Source organism: Bufo bufo, chromosome 2 (genome assembly GCF_905171765.1).
Source record: "Bufo bufo chromosome 2, aBufBuf1.1, whole genome shotgun sequence".
Lineage (NCBI taxonomy): Eukaryota > Metazoa > Chordata > Amphibia > Anura > Bufonidae > Bufo > Bufo bufo.
Window position 1 is genome coordinate 303,266,570 of NC_053390.1, and position 23,085 is coordinate 303,289,654.

The following is a 23,085-nucleotide window of genomic DNA, read 5'->3' on the forward strand; positions in this document are numbered from 1 at the left end:
TAGCCAAAACCAGGCCCGTGTCCAAAATACAAAAGAGGCGCACACATTTCTATTATATCTTTTCTCTGTAGGTTCCACTCCTAGTTTTACTGACCAAATACTTATGCAAAATACTGACCAAATACTGGCTGTGTGAAAGAGGCCTCAAAATAAGCCAACCCACAGTTGGTGGAGAGTCAGAGAAAAGTGTCCATCCCTGCACCAGGTTTATCATCCAGCCTCAGCCCCTGTGATAAATGTGGTGCAGGTCTAGACAGCCGGTCTAAGAGGGTTGTGTTTGTTAAAAAAAAGTTGCACACCATTTGTATTATGAAATACTAATGAGTCTAACCTCATTTATTATAAAGGTTTCTGACAGTTTTTATGCCACCAGGGAACTGGAATATACTTGCAACTTTTCAAGGCGACTTTTGCCTTTATTTTCAAAAAGTAGCAATGATAAATCTGGCCTAAAATGTAGCTTTACCAAAATAACATCTGTCTGACCCTTGGTAAATGCAGTTTGCTGGGCGTGTCGTAAATCCCCTTAAAAATGGCACAAATGCATTATAAATTTGGTGCACATGCTTACTCCACCGACAGAACAGCCCAAATCACTCCGAAATTGTGGTGCAGCACAAATAATACTTTACCTTCTAAGTTTACACCAAATGACCTTAGACCTGTGATGGCTAACCTCCGGCACTCCATCTGTGGTAAAACTACAACTCCCACGATGCACACTTGCCTGGCTGTTCTCAGAACTCGATATGAATGGAGATGTCGCGAACATAAAATTTTCAGTTTGCGAACGGCGAACGCGAATTTCCGCAAATGTTCGCGACCGGGCGAACCGCCATAGACTTCAATAGACAGGCGAATTTTAAAACCCACAGGGACTCTTTCTGGCCACAATAGTGATGGAAAAGTTGTTTCAAGGGGACTAACACCTGGACTGTGGCATGCCGGAGGGGGATCCATGGCAAAACTCCCATGGAAAATTACGTAGTTGACGCAGAGTGTGGAAAGGTAAATTCGCAATGCGATTAATATAACCTGCATTAATCGCATTGCGATTACAACTTAGATCTGAGTTCCTAATGGTTGTATTGCTAGAATTGACGAATATAACGAATATAGCACTATATTCTCAATCTTCGTTATATTCTAGCAATACAACCATTAGGAACCCAGCTCTAAGTTGAATTCGCAATGCGATTAATATAACCTGTATTAATCGCATTGCGATTACAACTTAGTAAATTTTGTGACACTGCAGCTTCAGAATGAATCTAAGATGGATGCTGTCCTTGCTTTTTGATAGGAGGTGGGAGGGTCTGGGAGGGAGGGTATGCTGATTGGCTGGAATGTGTCTGCTGACTGTGAGGTACAGGGTCAAAGTTTGCTCAATGATGATGTATAGGGGGTGGACCGAACATCGCATATGTTCGCCCGCCGCGGCGAACGCGAACAAGCTATGTTCGCCGGGAACTGTTCGCCGGCGAATAGTTCAGGGCATCTCTAGATATGAAATGAATGGAAGCAGTCATTGGCATTTTCTGTATATGACCGGGGGCCACATGATTTGATCCCGGGGGCCATATGCGGCCTGCAGGCCGGAGGTTCCCCACCCCTGTTTTAGATGGGGGAAAAAAGTTCTACACAAGGCTTTTTTTTGTCGAAAATAATGGATCACAGACAGAAATGGCTAAAATGGATGCAACATGTTCATAACCGAACATAACAGATGCTTAAAAAAGGATCCGTTTTTTTCTTTATTCTGTTCTTCTGATGGATCAGCAGAATAGAAAACAAAGCATTGATGTGAACCCGACCTAAATGACATCATTTGTTCCATCAGGTTTCTGTCATAGTAATAGTGATGCTGACTACCCTCATTTTGAAAAAATAGTGCACATATTTACAGAGCCTTATTTGGTTTTCTGAGCTATAGATATTGATAATCTATCCTTAAAATAGGTCAGTAATATATCAGGTCAATGAGGTCTCAGCCCCGGCACCCTGGCATCAGTTGGGTTCAATATCTGTGGACACAGCCAGAAACAGACAGCTCCGTCCACTGTGTAATGGCCGTGTTGGGTTGGAACCAGGCCACCACACAACGGACAAAGCGTTCTGCTTCCATCTCCGACCACTGTGTTACTTTATTTGGCTGCTGTTATCGATGGGGCTACTGGCAATCGGACCCCAATTATTTGATATGATTGACCTATTCTAAAGATAGATATGAAACATGAGCTATTCTAATACTATAGATCATCAATATCTAGAGCCTGGGCATCAGACAAGTGTATTTTTAACTCAATATTCATAAATAAATAAAAACTTTTTTAAGCTAAATATTTCTTTTTTCATTTTTCAATATTAATGATCTTGTAGAAGGCTTTCTTGATAAAATATCAGTTTTTGCAGATGACACTAAACTGTAAGGTAAATAACATGGAAGAGGACAGTATGCTGCTAGAGATGGATCTGGATAGATTGGAGGCTAGGGCAGAGAAGTGGCAGATGAGGTTTAACCACTTCCAGACCAGGCCATTTGCCCCCTTCCTGACCAGACCTAATTTTGCAAATCTGACGTGTCACTTTATGTGGTAATAACTTTAGAATGCTTTTACTTATCTAAGCCATTTAGAGATTGTTTTCTCATGACACATTGTACATCATGTTATTGGTAAATTTGAGTTAATATATTTCACCTTTATTTATTAAAAAAAATCCAATTCGAAAAAAATTCACAGTTTTCTAAATTTGAATCTCTCTGCTTTTAAGACAGATAGTGATACCTCATAGAATACTGATTAATTAACATTTACCATATGTCTACTTTATGTTGGCATCATTTTGGTAATTTAATTCGATTTTTTTAGGATGTTAGAAAGTTTACAATTTTATAAGCCATTTTTTTTAATTTTTAAGAAAATTTCCAAAATCAATTTATTTAAGAACCAGTTCAGTTCATTTTGAGGAGCTCACATAATAGAAAGCACCCATAAATAACCCATTTTGGAAACTACACCCCTCAAACTATTCAAAACTGGTTTTAGAAATGTTGTTATACCTTTAAGTATTCCACTGAAATTAAAGCAAAATTTAACTTTTTTTGCAGATTTTCCATTTTAATCATTTTTTTTCCTTTAACACATCAAGGGCTAACTACAAAACAAACCTCAATATTTATTACCCTGATTCTGCAGTTTGCAGAAACACCCCATATGTGGTCGTATAGCGCTGAATGGGCACACGACAGGGCGCAGAAGGAAAGGAGCGCCATATGATTTCTGTAGGGCAGATTTCGCTGGAATGGTCTTAGGGCGCTATGTCGCATTTGAAAAGACCCTGAGGTATCCCCAAAGTGAAAACTCCCAAAAAGTGACCATATTTTGTAAACTTCACCAATCAAGGAATTTTTAAGGGGTGTAGTAAGCACTTGACCCAATGGGCGTTATAACCCTTGGCTGTGAAAATGAAAAGAATAAAAAAATATTTACAAGAAAATTGTGCTTTGGGCCAAAACTTTCTTTTTCACAAAGGATAACAGGAGAATATCCCCACACAATTTGCTACCCATTTTCTCCTGAATACAGTAACACCCTAATTGTTGTCGTAAACTGTTATTTGGGGATATGCAATGGGTGCCTCCCCCCAGGGCCCTCTATCGCATCCCAGGTTTAGTAGGAATGCCGAGTGATGTAGTGCAGCCTAAATGTCTCTTTATGTGTATCACGATGCTCCTACCTGGATACTTCTGGACCCCAGGCTTTGGTTCCGAAGCAATAAATAGGGGAAATGATTGAGGGATTTGAAATAATAACTTGAGTCCAGACCTTGAGATGAAGTTCAATGGCAACTTTACTTGAATAAACGTTTCTTCAAACAGTTTTCAGGCTTTGTCTTGGTTCCAGTAGGCTTTAGCATGAACTGGCAGGCAAACTCAACTCTGCTCTATCTCTTTCTTTCTGCTGTGCTGACAAGCTAGCTTAGTAACTTTGATTCCTTCTTTATGCTGCACTCCATTTTTTAGTCTGACATAGTTTCAAAAATCTGAAAGGATAATCCTAAAACATAACATTTAATTAAATATGCCAATAAAATCCTAAATGGACTGCGGAAGGATCAAAAGGGCGTCCCATGTGCAGTTATACTTACCTGTACACTGCATTATTCCTTCACCTCTTACCTATGAGGTAAAACATGCGTGTAGGGACTTTGCTCATGCATATTTAGGGACATACAGTACTTCAGAGTTAGGGACATGTTCCGGACGGGGTCGTCCTTATAAGGACGAGTGCCCTGTGGTCAGGTTGCTACCATACTTTTAGTTACAGGGCTTACTGGCTAGACAGCTATAGGGACCGCTTAGGGACCCTGCACACATATGTTTGACTGCCAGCCGTATGTTATCTTCCCTGAGATTCATCCGGATATCCATACAGGATGAATAACTACTGCAATATCGTGTGGTGAAGCATCTGACGACCTTCCCTGGGTACCGGTAGGACACACTGGTTACTCAGTGCCGCCGTGCACTTTAAATATTGTATTTATATTCTTTTGGGATGACCATGGGCCACGTGTACAAGTGGTTTTCAACCGTTATCCCATTATATGATTTCGCACAGTCCATTTAGGATTTTATTGGCATATTTAATTAAATGTTATGTTTTAGGATTATCCTTTCAGATTTTTGCATTTATTCCAGGTAATCCAGAGTGCAGATATACCTCAGATCTGACCTCTTAACTCCTCTCTTTGATTACTGACATAGTTTCAACCAAGGAATAGGTTAGTGTCCTGTCAGCTCTAACATGGAGTCTAAACCGGAACAATCTAAAACTGCCACCCCTCCTTCTGGTAGCAAGCAGGACTCGCCCACTTCTGCCCAAAAGAAGGAGAATGGAATGGTGAGTTCCATTCTGTCTAAGTATAGCTATGCCAGAAACGCTGCCATCTGCTGGTGAACCAGGTACATTACTTACATAACAGTTGCATAACAATATTATAGATGCACAATATGGAGAGGACCTGGAACAAAATACATAAGATGACATACAGGTTAGACCATTAGAGATAGTAGCAGGGTGCAAGAGTGGTAACACCACTCTGGGGTGTTACAGATATGCCAGGGCTCAGAAGGGAAAGAGCGGCATCTGGATTTTCTAACATGGAATTTTCTGTCTTGATTTTTAAGAGTGATAACTCTTTAATTTTTTTCTCTGTAATATAGATAACTGGGCGGCACAGCTGCACAATATAACCTGCAGCAAGCGAAGTATGCGGCATTTCCACTGGTCTTCCTATCACACACACTGACGGTGGTGCACAGCTGATAGTAGATAGAAGTGCGTATGAACAATAACGAAGAAGTAAATAGTCAGCGACCCTCACCAAAGTGTAGCTTTGACTCGATGCTTTATTTCACAGAGTTTCAAACTTGGCAAGGGGCAGACAGACAATCAAACACGCACCAAACAGCAACAGCCGTTTCGCGCTACATGCGAAACTCTGTGAAATAAAGTATCGAGTCAAAGCTACACATTGGTGAGTGCCGCTGACTATTTCTTTCTTTGTTATTTTAAATTTTTTTGTTGACTGAGCTGCATGAGAGGTTATTTTTTGCGGGACAAGCTGTAGTTTTTATTGACACCATTTTGGGGTACGTTTGGCTTTTTTTCTGGCTATGGTCTTGTGTATGGGCTTGTTTTTTGTGGGATGAGAGAGACATTTTTATTGCTCCTATTTTGGGCTACATAAGACTTTTAGTTTAATTGATTATATTGATATTCTGTTTTTTGTGAGGTGATTTTTACGCCCTTCACTTGATGGGGTAGATCATGTGAGATTTTTGTAGAGCCAGTTGTTACAGATACAACAATACCAAATATGTCTTCTTTTTTTTTTACGTTTTACACAATAAGAGCTTTTTTTAGAAAAAAAAAAAATCATGTTTTTGTGTTGCCATTTTCTTAGAGCTATATTTTTTTTTTTAATTTCTGGCTATGGTCTTGTGTGGGGGCTCATTTTTTGCTGGATGAGGTGACGTTTTTATTGCTACCATTTTGGGGTACATACAAATTTTTGATCGATAAACATAAATGATTTTTGGGAGGGGAGGTAAATAAAAAAGCTGTTTTGGATAATGTTTGTTTATTTTTTTACGTTGTGCACCTGATGGGGTAGATTATGTGATATTTTTATAGAGCTGGCTGTCACGGATGGGGCAATACCAAATATGTCTATTTTATTTTATTTTTTCTATTTTTCAAATAACTTAATTGGGGAATAATTTTTTTTTACAGGTGAAACTTTTTTCATTTTTATAAAGCACTTTATTATTTTTATTTCTTTATTTTTCATTTTACACTTTGTGTCCCCCATAAGGTCATACAAGACCTCTGGGGGACATTTAACATAGAAGCCCTAGTTACAGTAGAAATTCCACCCCCCAGAGAGGGTGTACAGCATAATACTGTGCTGTACAGCCTCAGTGCAAGGCCGATTGTGGTCTGTGGAAGACCCGGCAGCTCCTGCACTCCCCCGGCCCTGGCGGGCACATGACCACTGGATCAGGACAGGAAGCGCACATTGCTTCCTGATCTGTATACAGTGATCTAGAAGGCAGGGACACCCAGGAACAGTCCCTGCCTTCTCTCTGGGGTGCCCTGATGTCACTGACAGCGGGTTTCCCGCTCGGCAGCTGCACGGTTAGCGTGCAGCTGCCATCTCAGAAAGGACGTTCCAAAACGTTCAATCAGAGATACACCCGCCCACCCAGGATGTTTATAGTCAATGGGCGGTCGGGAAATGGTTAACACTGACAAATGTAAGGATATGCACATGGGAAGGAAAAATGTCAACAGCACATACTAAATGGTAGAACACTGGATAGGCTACTTTCACACTCGCATTTTGGCTTTCCGTTTCTGAGATCCGTCATGGGCTCTCACAAGCGGTCCAAAACGGATCAGTTTTGACCTAATGCAATTTGAATGGAAAAGGATCCGCTCAGATTGCATCAGTTCGCCTTCGATCAGTCTCCATTTCGCTCTGGAAGCGCACACCAAAACGCTGCCTGCAGCGTTTTGCTGTCCGCTTGATAAACTGAGCCAAACCGATCCGTCCTGGCAAACAATATAAGTCATTGGGGACGGATCCGTTTTCTCTGACACAATCTGGCACAATAGAAAACAGATCCGTTTCCCATTGACTTTCAATGGTGTTCATGACAGATCTGTCTTGGCTATGTTACAGATAATACAAACGGATCCGTTCATGACGGATATTGTAACGGAAGCGTTTTTGCAGATCCATGACGGATCCACCCAAAACGCGAGTGTGAAAGTAGCCTAAGGGCTCATGCACATGAACGTATTTTCTTTCCGTGTCCGTTCGTTCTTTTTTGCAGACCGTATGCGGAACTATTCACTACAATGGGTCCCCAAAAAAAACGGAAGTTACTCCGTGTGAATTCCGTTTCCATATGTCCATATTTCCGTTCCGCAAAAAATTAGAACATGTCCTATTATTGTCCGCATTACGGATAAGTTAGTACTGTTCTATGAAGGGCCAGCTGTTCCATTCAGCAAAATACGGAATGCACACAAATGTCATCCGTATTTTGCGGATCCGTTTTTTGCGGACCGCAAAATACATACGGTCCTGTGCATGAGCCTTAACACTGACATGGAAAAGGATCTAAGAATTTTCGTGAGAAGCAAACTTAGGGCTCGTTCACGCAATGCACGGGCCCCGAACGTGGCCCAGCCGCATGGGGATCGTTGACCCTTTTACATGAATGGGTCCGCGATTCCTCCGTTCCGCAAAAAGATAGAGCACGTTCTATCATTTTGTGGTGCGGATCTCCGGATTTGCGGACCCATTGAAGTGCGGTCCGCAATATGGCAATGGGCAGCACACGTTAGTGTGAATGAGCCCTTAGGCTGAGTTCACATCACCGTTGCTTTCCGTTCTTCTGATCCATTAGAAGAAGAGAGAGAGAAAAAAACATGATCCTGTAAAAAAAAAGAAAAAGGGATCCTGTTGCATCAGTTAGGCCTCCTGCACACAAAAGTTTTTTCTTTCCGTTTCTGTTTCATTTTTTGCGTTCCATATACGGACCGTATATAGGAACCATTCATTTTAATGTAACCATTCATTTTAAAAACAACGGAAGGTACTTTGTATGCATTTGTTTCCATATTTCCGTTCCGTTCAAAGATACAACATGTTCTATTATTGCCCACAAATCACTTTTCGTGGCTTCATTCAAATCAATGGTTCTGCAAAAAAAACTGAATGCATACGGAATGCATTCGTATGTCTTCTGTATCTGTTCCGTTTTTGCAGAACCATCTATTGAAAATGTCATGCCCAGCCCAATTTTTTTATGTAATTACTGTTTAAACATTATTGTATGCTTCCGTTTCCGTTTGCGATCCGCAAAAAACGGATCACAAACGGAAACTAAACGGAAAAACAGAACGGTAAAACAAAATTGAAACAGAAACACTACTGAAATAAAAAAAACGGAGTAACAGATCCGTTTAAAACGGACCGCAAAACCATACGGTCGTTTGCAAGAGGCTTTATGCATAGGATTGCATAGGATCCATTTTTATTATAGGATCCACTAAAAAAAACGGTTCCTGTTGCATCAGTTATCCGTTTGAGCCATCTCCGTCTGAGATCCTTTTTTTTAGACGGAAGCAGAAGTACTGTATGCATGACTTTTTTCCGTCTAAAAAAACGGATTTCAGATGGAAATGGATCACAACTGATGCAACAAGATCTGTTTTTTACAGCATCCTCTTTATTTTTTTTCCCTCTCTCTTATTCTGACAGATTTGACACTGTACCGCATAAAAGGTTAGTATATAAAATGAGAATGCTCGGACTCGGAGAAAACGTCTGTATGTGGGTAAGTACCTGGCTCAATGATAGAAAACAGAGGGTGGTTATTAACGGTACACACTTAGATTGGGTCACTGTCACTAGTGGAGTACCTCAGGGGTCAGTATTGGGCCCTATTCTCTTTAATATATTTATTAATGATCTTGTAGAAGGCTTGCATAGTAAAATATCAATTTTCGCAGATGACACTAAACTGTGTAAAGTAATTAACACTGAAGAGGACAGTATACTACTACAGAGGGATCTGGATAGATTGGAGGCTTGGGCAGAGAAGTGGCAGATGAGGTTTAACACTGACAAATGTAAAGTTATGCACATGGGAAGGAATAATGCAAGTCACCCGCACATACTAAATGGTAAAACTCTCGGTAACACTGACATGGAAAAGGATCTAGGAATTTTAATAAACAGCAAACTAAGCTGCAAAAATCAGTGTCAGGCAGCTGTTGCCAAGGCCAATAAGATAATGGGTTGCATCAAAAGGGGCATAGATGCCCGTGATGAGAACATAGTCCTACCACTTTACAAATCGCTAGTCAGACCACACATGGAGTACTGTGTACAGTTCTGGGCTCCAGTGAACAAGGCAGACATAGCAGAGCTGGAGAGGGTCCAGAGGAGGGCAACTAAAGTAATAACTGGAATGGGGCAACTACAGTACCCTGAAAGATTATCAAAATTAGGGTTATTCACTTTAGAAAAAAGACGACTGAGGGGAGATCTAATTACTATGTATAAATATATCAGGGGGCAGTACAGAGATCTATGCCATCATCTATTTATCCCCAGGACTGTGACTGTGACGAGGGGACATCCTCTGCGTCTGGAGGAAAGAAGGTTTGTACACAAACATAGAAGAGGATTCTTTACGGTAAGAGCAGTGAGACTATGGAACTCTCTGCCTGAGGAGGTGGTGATGGTGAGTACAATAAAGGAATTCAAGAGGGGCCTGGATGTATTTCTGGAGCTTAATAATATTACAGGCTATAGCTACTAGAGAGTTGATCCAGGGAGTTATTCTGATTGCCTGATTGGAGTCAATATTTTTCCCCATAACATGAGAGAAATTGGCTTCTTCCTCATTAGGTTTTTTTTTTTGCCTTCGTCTGGATCAACTGTGCAGGATAACAGGCCGAACTGGATGGATTGATGTATTTTTTCCAACTTATAAACTGTTATTTTTTAAAGTAATATACGACTGAAAATTAAATACTAATGTTGCCTTTGAATACCAGTCAATAGCAATGATTAAACTGCCTAACTACATAGGTAATCCCTTGTCAGTTTACTGCTGCCATAAGGGTAAGATTTTATCTGAAGGGTAATCCTTGTGATATTAGTAGGTGTAGAATTGGGATAACAGTGTGACAGAGAAGAGAACTGCACTTATCAGGGTAATATGTGATGCTCTAATTGAGACATGCCCCCCCCCCCCCCCCCTTCTTTCTCTGGTCAGAGTGAATAGTTTTACTAAGAAAGTCAGGTGAGGCTGTTTGCCATGCTGAAAGTCCAAAGTGGAAGTCAGGACTAAAATTCATGGAGTGACTTCAAAACTGCAGTATATCTATAAATATTCCTACACCTTTTTTGGACAAAAAAAGGACATAGAATGTTCACATTTAGGCTACTTTTACACTATTTATTTTACTGGATCCGGCAGGGTTCAGCAAAAACGCTTCCGTGACTGATAATACAACAATCTGCATCCGTTATTTACGAATCCCCTTGTATTCTCTTTAACATGGCCAAGACGGATCTGTTATTATATACATTGAAAGTCAATAGGGGACGGATCCATTTTCTATTGTGTCAGATTGTGTCAGAGAAAACGGATCCGTCCCCATTGACTTGCATTGTGGGTCATGACGGATCCCAGGACGGAAAGCAAACCCCTGCATGCTGCGGTTTGCTTTCCGGTATGAGAACGGAACGGAATGCATTTTGGAGCATTGCGTTCTGTTCAGTTACATTTTGTCCCCATTGACAATGAATGGGGACAAAACGGAAGCGTTTTTTTCCGGTATTGAGACCCTATGACGGATCTCAATACTGGAAAACATTACCGCTTGTGTGAAAGTAGCCTTAGACGGCTAATATGTGATTAAAAGGTTGCTTAAAATGTCCCTTTAATTGTGCAGTGAGAACCATTATCTGCATATTTCAGTCTGCTTTTTGTACAATATTGTTGTTTCTTATGCATGGTTTTTTAACTGCAATATTATAGGATTAGTGCTGCCACCTAGTGAGGACATGAGGAATCTTTCCATCAGTTTATGTCACACTCAGACATTGTCTTCTATCAGTGTGTCTCTAGCACAGTAATAGACGGCAGTGTCCTCAGTCTTCACATTGTCCATTTGTAGATATACCATGTTACTACTGTAATCAGTGGAGATTGTGAATCGTCCTTTAACAGAATCATGATAATATGTGCTACTCCCGCCATTGCTTATAGCAGAGACCCACTGTAATCCTCCACCAGGAGTCTGTCTAACCCAGCTCATCCAGAAGCTGCTCATGGAGAATCCAGACGCTTTACATGAGAGTTTATGGGAATTCCCAGGCTTTATCACCACTGGGTCTGAGGACTGGACAAGTTGTTCTTGAGACTGGACACCTGGAAATACAGAGAATAAGGTCACATCCATATAATCATCTCCTCATAGCGCTAGTAATATCTTTCTTCTAATGTACTAGTAATGTCACCTGACAAGCAGGCCAGTGATAGAAAGAGGAGCAGGAAAGTCTTCATGGCTGCTGGGTGACTTCTAGGAGGTGATGTGTGATCCATCAGCACTGGCTTATTATGTAGGAGATGTCACACAACAGGAGGTGACGTCACCGCATTTCCATATTGTGTGATGTCTATATATACTTTGGTGAATCTTTCTCAGGGACAAGGAGACAAACACTCATGTGCTTCTCCCCGTTGATCTAAAATCCCCTTCTTTATCTATTAACCCATAAAATGTATTCTCTATTCTTTATGTTACAATAAATCCCCATTCACACACATTTACAATGTCACAAAAATATGTTAGGTAGATATGTTCTTGATTTAATATGCACTAATGTGTCTGTGCATAGAATCTGTCTAGTTTTGCACAATTTGGCGCAAGTTGGGTTTCTCTCATTTTGCCCAACTTGCTTGAAAATGGGTGGAGCTTATCAGGAAGGGATGTGGCGTTATGGGAAGGGATGGAACCGCATCCCTTCCTGATAAGCCACAATATTTTATGTCAACATTTTAGCAGAAATCTTGGTATAAAATTCTGTCTTAAAGTAAAACAACCAATAGTTGGTATAGAGTTAGAGAAAAGTGCCGGCATCACATTTATCATCCAGCCGATGTAATGAATTCATATAGGGGGAGATTTACTATCTCCCTATGCCTGTTTTCTGGTGTAAACTGCTAGTTTCTGACTTTTTAAATGCTGTTGCGCCTAATTGAGCTTTATGTGCCTTGTCATACATTAAACACATCCTCTGGAAGCCAGGGGATATCAAGACCAGCATAGCACGTGACGAGCAGCGATTGTTAGGGAGGAACACTTATTAATTGCTGAGCTGTCTGCAATCTTTGCTCAGTCTAAGGTCTAGTTCACAGGAACGTATGGCTTTTATAGTTTTTTTGCGGTCCGTTTTTCACGGATCCGTTGTTCTGTTTTTGAGTTCCGTTGTGTTTTCGTTTCCGTTCCGTTTTTCCGTATGCCATGTACAGTATACAATAATTACATAGAAAAAATTGGGCTGGCCATAACATTTTCAATAGATGGTTCAGAAAAAACGGAACGGAAACGGAAGACATACGGATGCATTTCTGTATTTGTTCCGTTTTTTTTTTTGCGGACCTATTGACTTGAATGGAGCCACGACCCGTGATTTACGGCCAAATATAGGACAAGCTCTATCTTTCAACGGAACGGAAATACGGAAACGGAATGCATACGGAACACATTCCGTTTTTTTTTGCGGAACCATTGAAATGAATGGTTCCGTATACGGAACACAAAAAAACGGCCCGTACACTCGCAAAAAAACGTTCGTGTGAACTAGGCCTAAGGCCTAGTTCACACAATAGTTTTTTTTGCGAGTGTACGGGCCGTTTTTTTGTGTTCCGTATACGGAACCATTCATTTCAATGGTTCCGTATTAAAAACGGAATGTGTTCCGTATGCATTCCGTTTCCGTATTTCCGTTTTTCCGTTCCGTTGAAAGATAGAACCTGTCTTATTATTGCCCCGCAAATCACGTTCCGTGGCTCCATTCAAGTCAATGGGTCTGCAAAAAAAACGGAAAACATACGGAAACGCATCCGTATGTCTTCCGTATCCGTTCCGTTTTTGCGGAACCATCTATTGAAAATGTTATGCCCAGCCCAATTTTTTCTATGTAATTACTGCATACTGTATATGCCATACTGAAAAACGGAACGGAAAAACCGAACGGAATGGAAACTCAACGGAACTCAAAAACGGAACAACGGATCTGTGAAAAACGGACCGCAAAAAACTATAAAAGCCATACGTTTCTGTGAACTAGGCCTAACACTGCCTGACACAGGGGCGGACACAGGAAGCAAAGGGCCCCTGTGCAAAGGATGTACCTGCCCCCCCCCCCCCCCCTTCAAACCACACATACAGATATAAAAATATAAATGCAAAAAAAATATACCTTCTTAATAAAAAGACTCCAAGGACAAATCTGTATTACACACTTTAGTGCTAGTTTGTAAGAGAAGTAAGGGTCCGTTCACATATAAACTTGACGCTCTTCAGCAAACCCTCCAGTGTTTAGGTGAGTGATCCCTCTGGCTCCTCTCCTGAACGTTGGAGGGTGTCGCTAGAGGTGCAACATTTAAGAGGACCTGTCACCTCTCCTGACAGGCCTGTTTTAATAGCTTCATGCATTCCCAGTGTAATAACAATTCTGGAGCATCTATTCTTACGGCTGTATGTTGTGCCATTCCTTTATTATTTTTACCACAAGTTATGACTGAATTGCTAACAGTCTGCAGTAAGGGTACAGAGGGGTGTTACCAGTTGGGGATGTGTCCTTGCACAGTCTGACAATGGCAGCACTGACTGGATAAAGTGAGACTGTGCAGGAACACTGGGGAATGCATGACGCTATTAAAATAGACATGTCAGGAGCAAGGACAGCTTCGCTTTAAAATGCGAACATCCCTAACAAACAAAGCAATGTGCTGCTGGCTAATGATTTTTGGTGCAAATACACAATGCTGTAGGTAAACACATAGAGCCAAATACTATTAACCAAGGTAATAAACCAAATCAAGGGAACTGAAATTTAGTTATCAATTCAATGTAGGTTTTACAGATTGTTGATAGAAAACGTATGAGAAAAAGTGCAAATGGCAAAGAGCAAACAACTTTAATAGTTTGATTCTGCCATTTGCTGGCCTGTTTGACAGTTGGTTGATCTACTTAAAACTCATTTTTCTGACCTTCATTTCTGCAAATTCATCAATGACTTTAATTAAAGTCAATCATCCTAGCATGTTCATTTTCTACGGACAACATAGCCAGTCCACTCAGTCTGTCTTGCCCCATGGTCAACCTCAGGTAGTTTTTGATCAATTTTAGTTTGGAGAACAAACGCTCGGCACTTGCCACCGTCCCTGGCAGGGTCAAGAACAAAATGAACGCTGTGCATACTTCAGGAAAACTTGAGGTTAGTATATTGTTTTCAACAATTAATAGCTTTCAAATTTATTCTACAGTTGTCCATTGTGAGATCTGTGGTTTTAAACAAGCTCTGAAAGAAATTAGCTGGTCAGGGAGAGCCGATGAAAAGTCATTTTTGAAATGCACTTCAAGTTTTTCACCATCCTTATGCAGTTCCTCATCAGATGATGATAAAGTGAGCTGGGAAGGTTTGCTTTGGTTGTCTTTGTTTTAGTTGTATTATAATTGTGTCTAAACAGGCGTTATAGATGTTTATCTGGAAGTACCTCTCAGCATCCTGAAGTCGCTCATCTTCACACAACTAATCATACTGTAGCTTCACACGTCTTTGTCTTCTTTGTTAAAAATGTAACTTCTATGCCCCATTTTCCTGACAATTGTATTGCGCTGTTTTCCGCTCCGTCATAATCACTTCTGAAGGATTTCAACTGCGTTTTGAAGTAATTGTGTTGCTTTCTCAATATTTGTGTCTTCAGCTTGCAGACACTTTGAAATTGGCCGCACAACGTCCAGAATCTTTGCTTGAAGAACAACTATCATCACAAACTCAAAGAGCGGATGTTTTTGTTTAAGCTAGAGGCATCATTGCTGTCATTAGAATTTGTCTGATTTTACAATGATTTTTGTCAGTGCTTTCTGTATATCAGTGTAACAATACCGCAGTGCTGTTATGGAATCATTCCTGGAAGACCATCTAGTTGGACACAATCTCTTCAGAGTAATGCTTTCAGCTTCAGACGTAGAAGATATTTCTGATAATAATGCCAACCTTTTTTATACTGTTGGCAAAAAACTGATATCATTTTTTATTCTATCATAAGATTTAGTTACTTCTGGGATAAATCTGACAGAATCGTTAACAGCAAGGTTTAAATTGTGAGCTGCACGATGTATATACTGTGCACTAGGCTCTCTTTTTGAAATTCTTGCTTGCACGCCTGTGTATATACCGCTCATGTTGGCTGCACCATCATATCCTTGACCACGGCATCTATTTATGTCAAGACTCAAGACCCCTTTTTTCAATACTTTGTACACTTTATTTTTCAAGGTTTGCAGCAGTTTGATGATCATTGATGAAATCCCAGGAAAACTTAATTTACCTTTAATGTTGTGACAGCATTCTGTGGATTAGTTTCAACTGTCACATAATGAAAAATCTGACAAAGTTGATCAGTTTTTGAAATGTCTTGCGTTGTGTTCATGATTATTGAAAAAAATTGAGAGCTTTTGATCTCATTAACAATTTCTTGCTCTATCTTTTTTGATAGTAAACCAATGATCTCATCCTGTACCCTGTGGCTCAAATATCGGACAGATTCCCTTGGCATTTCCAACAACTGCTGCAGAGTAGAGTCATACTTTGCTAGCAACTGTATAATAGACAAAAAAACACCACTGTCTGATTGGCCTATTACTTCTGTGTGACCTCTGAAAGGAAGATTACACATTGCCAGTGTCAATGTAACATTAATCACTTTGTCAAGCACTTGCCTCCAGAAGTTTGTTTGTTTTCTAATCTCTTTCATTTTCTTCATCTAACGTACTGTGTCTGCGCCACTGCTGCATCAACATGCAAGCATGAATGTGCTGCATGGAGCTATCATGATAATGTACTGCCTGTGTTAGATGAGACCAGTTTCTGACACCACTCACCCTTGCTGAATTGTAACCACCAGAGCTATGATTGGCAAAAAGCCAGCAAGGTTCACAATAGGCACAGTCTAGTTTTGGAGAATAACACAACCATGAACGTTGGAGCAATACTCCAGATTGTGTTCTCTTCGTATAAAACTTGGGGAAAAAACAATGTCCTCCTTGTCTTTTATCTCTTGGAAATGTTATGAGTGGCCTACAAGACCCCTGAGAAATTATGAATCCCTTGGTTTCACTGTCAGTAATATTTGACGGGAAATTACCATGGTCAGTTGGAAATTTACTTTCAATTGAAACATGGTCTTTGCAGCTATGATCATGTCCTCCAGATATTCTCTGGAAGGTTCCTCACTCTCCTATAGTAATGGTTACGCAAGGTTCATTATTTGAAGCTGTCTCTGAACATTCTTTGTTTTTTAAAGCAGTGTGAGAAGCCTCCTCACATGTAACTTCAGCATTTAAATTTGGAGAGTTTTCATTCTCCCCACCCTGGACATTTGCTTGTGCACTACTGTCATCTTCTATAAGTCTAATCTGGCCACTGACATCAGAAATGCTACTACAGGGGGCTGGTATCTCACTGTGTTCTTTCTCAGCTTGTTTAAGAAATGAGCACATTTTTGGTAGCTTAGTTGTCTGTGCTAACTAGAGTTGAGCGGACACCTGGATGTTCGGGTTCGACGGGGTCGGCCGAACTTCAGAAAAAAGTTTGAGTTCGGTACCCGAACTTGACCCCGAACCCCATTGAAGTCAATGGGGACCCGAACTTTTGAGCACTAAAATGGCTGTAAAAATGTAATGGAAAGGGCTAGAGGGCTGCAAATGGCATCAAAATGTGGTTAAAAGCATGGCAAGTGCTCTGCAAACAAATGTGGATAGGGAAATGACTTTGAATAACATAAAATACGTAAAAATAAAAAATAATAATCTTGATCTAGGAGGACCAGGTCCATATGGAGTAGGAGGTTGAGGAGTTGGTGGATGTGGCGGCGTAGGTGGAAGTGGCGGTGGAGGAGGAGGAGGTAGACTACACTGCTTTTTGGTTAAAATTTATTTTTATTTTTTTAAATTAGGGTACACCCCAAAACATTGGGAAATATACCATATTTTTCGTTTTATAAGACGCACTTTTTTTCCCTCCAAAGTGGAGGGAAAAAGTCACTGCGTCTTATAAAACGAATGTGATGCAAATTAGGTGGCCATTAAACTGTTGGGTGGGCTGGCGGTTTCACTGAAGGCTTCTGCCTCCAGCCCGCGCTTCCTTAACAAGACCGCACCAGGGATGGGCAGGCTGGCGGCTTCACTTATTATGCTCCGCTGCCGCCAGCGCCCGGGACGGGAGCCCGCAGCTCCAGTAAGTGAAAGTGTTTTCCCCCTGTCCCCTCCTCCAGCAGCCAGCCCGCACGTCCGGTGCGCACCCGGCACCGGAGTCCTCAGATCCTATAAGTGAACATTTTACCCCCTTTCCCCTCCTCCAGCAGCCAGCCCGCATGTCCGGTGCGCACCCGGCACCGGAGTCCTCAGATCCTTAAGTGAACATTCTTCCCCCTTTCCCCTCCTTCGGCCGCCAGCCCGCACGTCTGGTGTGCACCCAGGACCGGAGCCTCCACAGATCCCCTCCATTACAGTGTCATCCACAGATCCCGTATAATAGTGTCATCCACAGACCACCAATAGTTCAAAACCCACCAAAAGCACACCTTTTGGTTGAAATATTTTTATTTTTATTTTCCTCATTAAAAACCTAGGTGCGTCTTATCATCAGGTGCGTCTTATAAAGCGAAAAATACGGTAACCCTCTAGTCGTGCTAAACACACGTTCAGACAATACACTGGCTGCAGGGCAGGCCAGCACCTCCAAGGGGTAAAGGTCAAGCTCAGGCCATGTGCCCAATTTGGAGACCCAGAAGTTGCAGAGGATGACCCCTGTCAGTCAGTTCGTGTAGGCGTGTGCACACTTACTGCCCCACCATGTCGCACGTCCCGGTGATTTTCACGACCCAAAAATTTGTGAATTTCACCAGAAAATGTAACAGACAAATTTTATTAATTTTTTTCGGTCTACTAGGTATAGGAGTGTTACATCACACCAAAAAAAAATTGAATTTCACCAGAATATATAACTGACAATTTCTTTTTTTGTTTAACCTGTCTAGTAGGTATAGCAGTGGTACCATACACCCAAAAATTGGTGAATTTCACCCGAAAATGTTAATGACAATTTATTTTTATTTTTTTAACCAGCCTACTAGGTATAGCAGTGGTACTATACACCCAAAAATTGGTTGATTTCACCAGAAAATGTTAATGACAATGTTTTATTTTTAACCAGCCTACTAGGTATAGCAGTGGTACTATACACCCAAAAATTGGTTAATTTCACCCGAAAATGTAAATGACAATTTATTTATATTTTTTAACTGGCCTACTAGGTATAGCAGTGGTACTATACACCCAAAAATTGGTTAATTTCACCAAAAAATGTTAATGAGAATTTTTTTTTAACCGGCCTACTAGGTATAGTAGTGGTACTATACACCCAAAAATTGGTGAATTTCACCTGAAAATTTAAATGACAATTTTTTTTTGTTTAACCTGTCTACTAGGTATAACAGTGGTACTATACACCCAAAAATTTGTTAATTTCACCAGAAAATGTAACTGACAATTATTTTAATTTTTTTTTACCGGTCTACTAGGTATTGCAGTGGTACTATACACACCAAAATTGGTTAATTTCACCTGAAAATGTTAATTACAATGTTTTTTTTTTTTTTTACTAGGTATAGCAGTGGTACTATACACCCAAAAATTGGTTAATTTCACCCGAAAATGTAAATGACAATTTTTTTTTTTAACCGGCCTACTAGGTATAGCAGTGGTACTATACATCCAAAAATTGGTGTATTTCATCCAAAAATGTTAATGACAATTTTTTTTTGTAACCGACCTACTAGGTATAGCAGTGGTACTATACGCCCAAAAATTTGTTAATTTCACCAGAAAATGTTAATGAGAATTTTTTATTCATTTTTAACCGGCATACTAGGTATAGCAGTAGTACTATACACCCACCAATTGGTGAATTTCACCAGAAAATATAAATGACAAAGTAGTGAAATGATATAAAATAAAACACGTACAAAAAAAAAAAAAATTATTTATGAGGTGGAGTTCCATATGGAGTAGGAGTTTGAGGAGGCGGTGGACGTAGTGAAGTAGGTGGAAGCGGCAATGGAGGAGGACGAGATAGCCAAAACAGGTTTTTGGTTTTAATATAATTTTTTTTGAATATCCATTTTAGTTTATTTTCTTCTCAATGCAAAACAACACATATTATAATAGAAAAAACAGCCAATACAGGATAGTCACTATAAAACAATAGCGATCTACACAGATTATAAATATGACTGTAAATTCACAAATGATACAAAAGATAAAACTATAACCTCCCACCCCGTCCCCCCCAATTGGTTGTCGTCACTACAGCTCTAGTAAACACAGACAAAATTACACTAGTAACTATGTCTGAACAGTCACACGTGCCGCTCTCCGTTTCCTTTCCATATCCTCATAGACTTTAATTTGTTGGAGGTACAGGATCCATTCGTTTAACGAGGGTGGGGAGACAGACCCCCAATATTTGACTAAAATAACTTTTGCCACCATCAGACCCCTCATCCAGATCTGTCTGACCCGAGCCGGGGCTTCCATGTCTAAAGCATAATATCCCAACATCACTGTCAACATCCCAGGGCTATATGTCGAAGAAGACTCCTTTTGTAGAGCTACAAAGACCTATTCCCAATACCTTTTTATTTTACTACATTCCCAAAGTAAATGCCTGAAATCCGCGTTCACATATCCACATTTAGGACAGCCACAGTCTCGGCCTTTATTTTGGGGAAATTTCGCTTGGGTTTTTGGTGTATAGTACAACCGATGCAAGATCTTAAATTGAATTAATCTGTGAGCATTAGAGATTGTGGCCTTTCTTACGTTTCTATAAATACTAGTCCATTGTAATTGTGGGCAATGCAACTCTTGCTCCCATTTACTTGGGCTTTTAAATAGAGTTACAGTTGCCAGTGCCGTTCGAAGTTTACTATATAGACTGGCTATCTTAACCCTCAGATCTGTCTGGGCATAGCAATAATCAAAAAATATATTCTCCCGTGGACAAATATACCCTTTATTCCTAGATGCCTCATAAACGTGTTTTAAACGTGAAAACATAAACACATCTAATGATGTACTATCAGTGAAATTATGATCCGAAAAGGATTTAAAGTGTCCAAAAACAAAAAGGTGACACATTAACAACCCCTCTACGTAGCCAATATACAAAATCTGTGATTTTGAAGAATTCCACCAGATTCCTGTTCTCCCACAAAGGGGTGAAAGCAAAAGAGTAGGAGACTTTCAGAATCCTCTTAATCTTATTCCAAACCTTCTGTAGAGTCCAAGGGATCAATAGGGACTTCCTTGCTCCCAAATACCGTATTTTTCGCCCCATAAGACGCACTTTCCCCCCCAAAAGTGGGGGGAAATGCCCCTGCGTCTTATGGGGCGAATGCTTCCATTTTACATCGCAGTCTGCAACGCTGCAGCATCGCAGACTGCGATGTATGAGCTGCGAAAGAGGAGGGGCTGGAGTCCGCACTAGGGGCGGGGCCCGGTGTAGTCACTGTACTCTTACACCGGGCCCCGCCGCTCACCGCAGTATTTAAAAACATGATTCCTTATCCTGTAATTAAGTTTAACTAACGCTGCACTCTCCCATGTTCCCATGTCCCCCCTGTATCCCCACAGCACTTACGAACACGCTTCCATAGCAGGCAGAGCGGACGGCACCAGTAACGTCACTCACTGATGTCGAGCGCCTGCTCTGCCCACTTTATGAATGAAACAGGCGGAGCAGGCGCTCGACGTCAGTGAGTGACGTTACTGTTGCCGTCCGCTCTGCCTGCTATGGAAGCATGTTTATAAATAATTTGGCGAGCAGAGGGCCGGTGTATTTTGGGGTACACTGTTATGAGGGGGATCTGTGGATGACATATAGCAGTGTCATCCACAGATCCCCCCATAACAGTTCAATCCACAGATCCCCCACCCCATAACAATGCCATCCACAGATCCCCCCACCCCATAACAATGCCATCCACAGATCTCCCACCTCATAGCAGTGCCATCCACAGATCCCCCATAACAGTGCCATCCACAGATCCCCCATAACAGTGCCATCCACAGATCCCCCATAACAGTGCCATCCACAGGTCCCCCATAACAGTGCCATCCACAGATCCCCCACATGACAGTGCGTCATCCACAGATCCCCCATAATAGTGTCATGCACAGACCACCATTAATTCAAAACCCACCAAAAGCACACCTTTTGGTTAAAAATATTTTTTTTCTTATTTTCCTCCTCAAAAACCTAGGTGCGTCTTATAGGCCGGTCGGTGCGTCTTATAGGGCGAAAAATACGGTAACCAGATTCCAAACATGTAAAAATATTATCAATTGGTTTTTCCATAACCTGAATTATGCTAATAAACTCTCTTTAAATTTACAACAACGTTGAACCTGTGCACATAAATAATATCCTTGAAAAAAAGGAAATGATAGCCCACCATCTGAGTCTGACAGCCATAAATAACTCTGTTTATCCTCACCCTCTTCTTTCCCCATATTAGATCGTTAATAAGAGTCTCCAATCTATAAAAGAAAATATCATCGATCCAGACAGGGGAGGCACACATCGGGCACATCACAATAGGCAGAATAATCATTTTGACCAGCGCTATTCGATCCGTCTGTGCTAGTATCAATTTCTGCCAAGCGCATATTTTAGACTTAACTTTATTCAACACCGGGGCCAAATTAAGCTCATAAAACCTGTTTATGGGAACCCCAATCTTCACCCCCAAGTAGTCCAAGGTTTCATTGGGAGCCAGGACCCGGACTCCACTCCTCTCATCTACGGCCTTGCGGTTCAGCGGGAGGAGCGATGACTTGGTCCAATTAATCAGATAGCCCGATAATTTACCAAAGTCCTCTATTGCTGCCATCACATAGGGGAGGATTTTCCATCCCTGGTCCAAAAACAAAATAACATCATCGGCATAGAGACTTATTTTATCGCTCACTCCTGCCACCCCAAAGCCGTCTATGCGGTTATCTGAACGGATCTTACAGGCCAATGGTTCAATAAATAGAGCAAAAAGAAGGGGAGAAAGAGGGCATCCCTGTCTCATCCCCCGCCGCATCATAATGGGAGAAGAACCAATGCCATTAATATTGATACGTTCTGACGGCTGTTCATATAACATTTGGGTCATTTCTATAAATACAGTCCCCAAACCAAAATGAGACATAGTGGACCACAGAAAAGACCACTCCATCCTGTCAAACGCCTTTGCGGCATCTAAAGACAGGATGGAGTGGTCTATGCTACCCCCCACAGAAAGATTCAAATACACCCTATAGAGACTCATCTGTATTTGCCGGCCCGGAACGAATCCCGTCTGATTGGAATGTACCAGAGAGGCAATGACCCTTTTCAAGCGATTAGCCAAAATATTTGCAAAGATTTTGTAATCTGTATTTAAGAGCGATATGGGTCTATATGATCCCATATCGCATCTATCTTTATCCTTTTTCAACACCAAGGTAATCACTGCCTCTCTGAATGATAGAGGCAAAGAACCAGATACACAGGATTCATTCAAGACCCGCAAAAAGATTGGAAGGAGCGATTTAGCATGGTATCTATAGAGTTCAAACGGCAAACCATCAGGGCCAGGGGATG

At 41.0% G+C, this 23,085-nt stretch overlaps 1 gene segment (V, D, J or C); it reads right to left on the reverse strand.

Moving 5' to 3' along the window:
- Positions 1 to 11,192: 11,192 nt before the first annotated feature.
- On the reverse strand, positions 11,193 to 11,752 carry LOC120990848. The segment is given in 2 exon segments: positions 11,193 to 11,527; positions 11,617 to 11,752. Coding segments are annotated over 2 exon segments (420 nt in total).
- Positions 11,753 to 23,085: the final 11,333 nt, after the last annotated feature.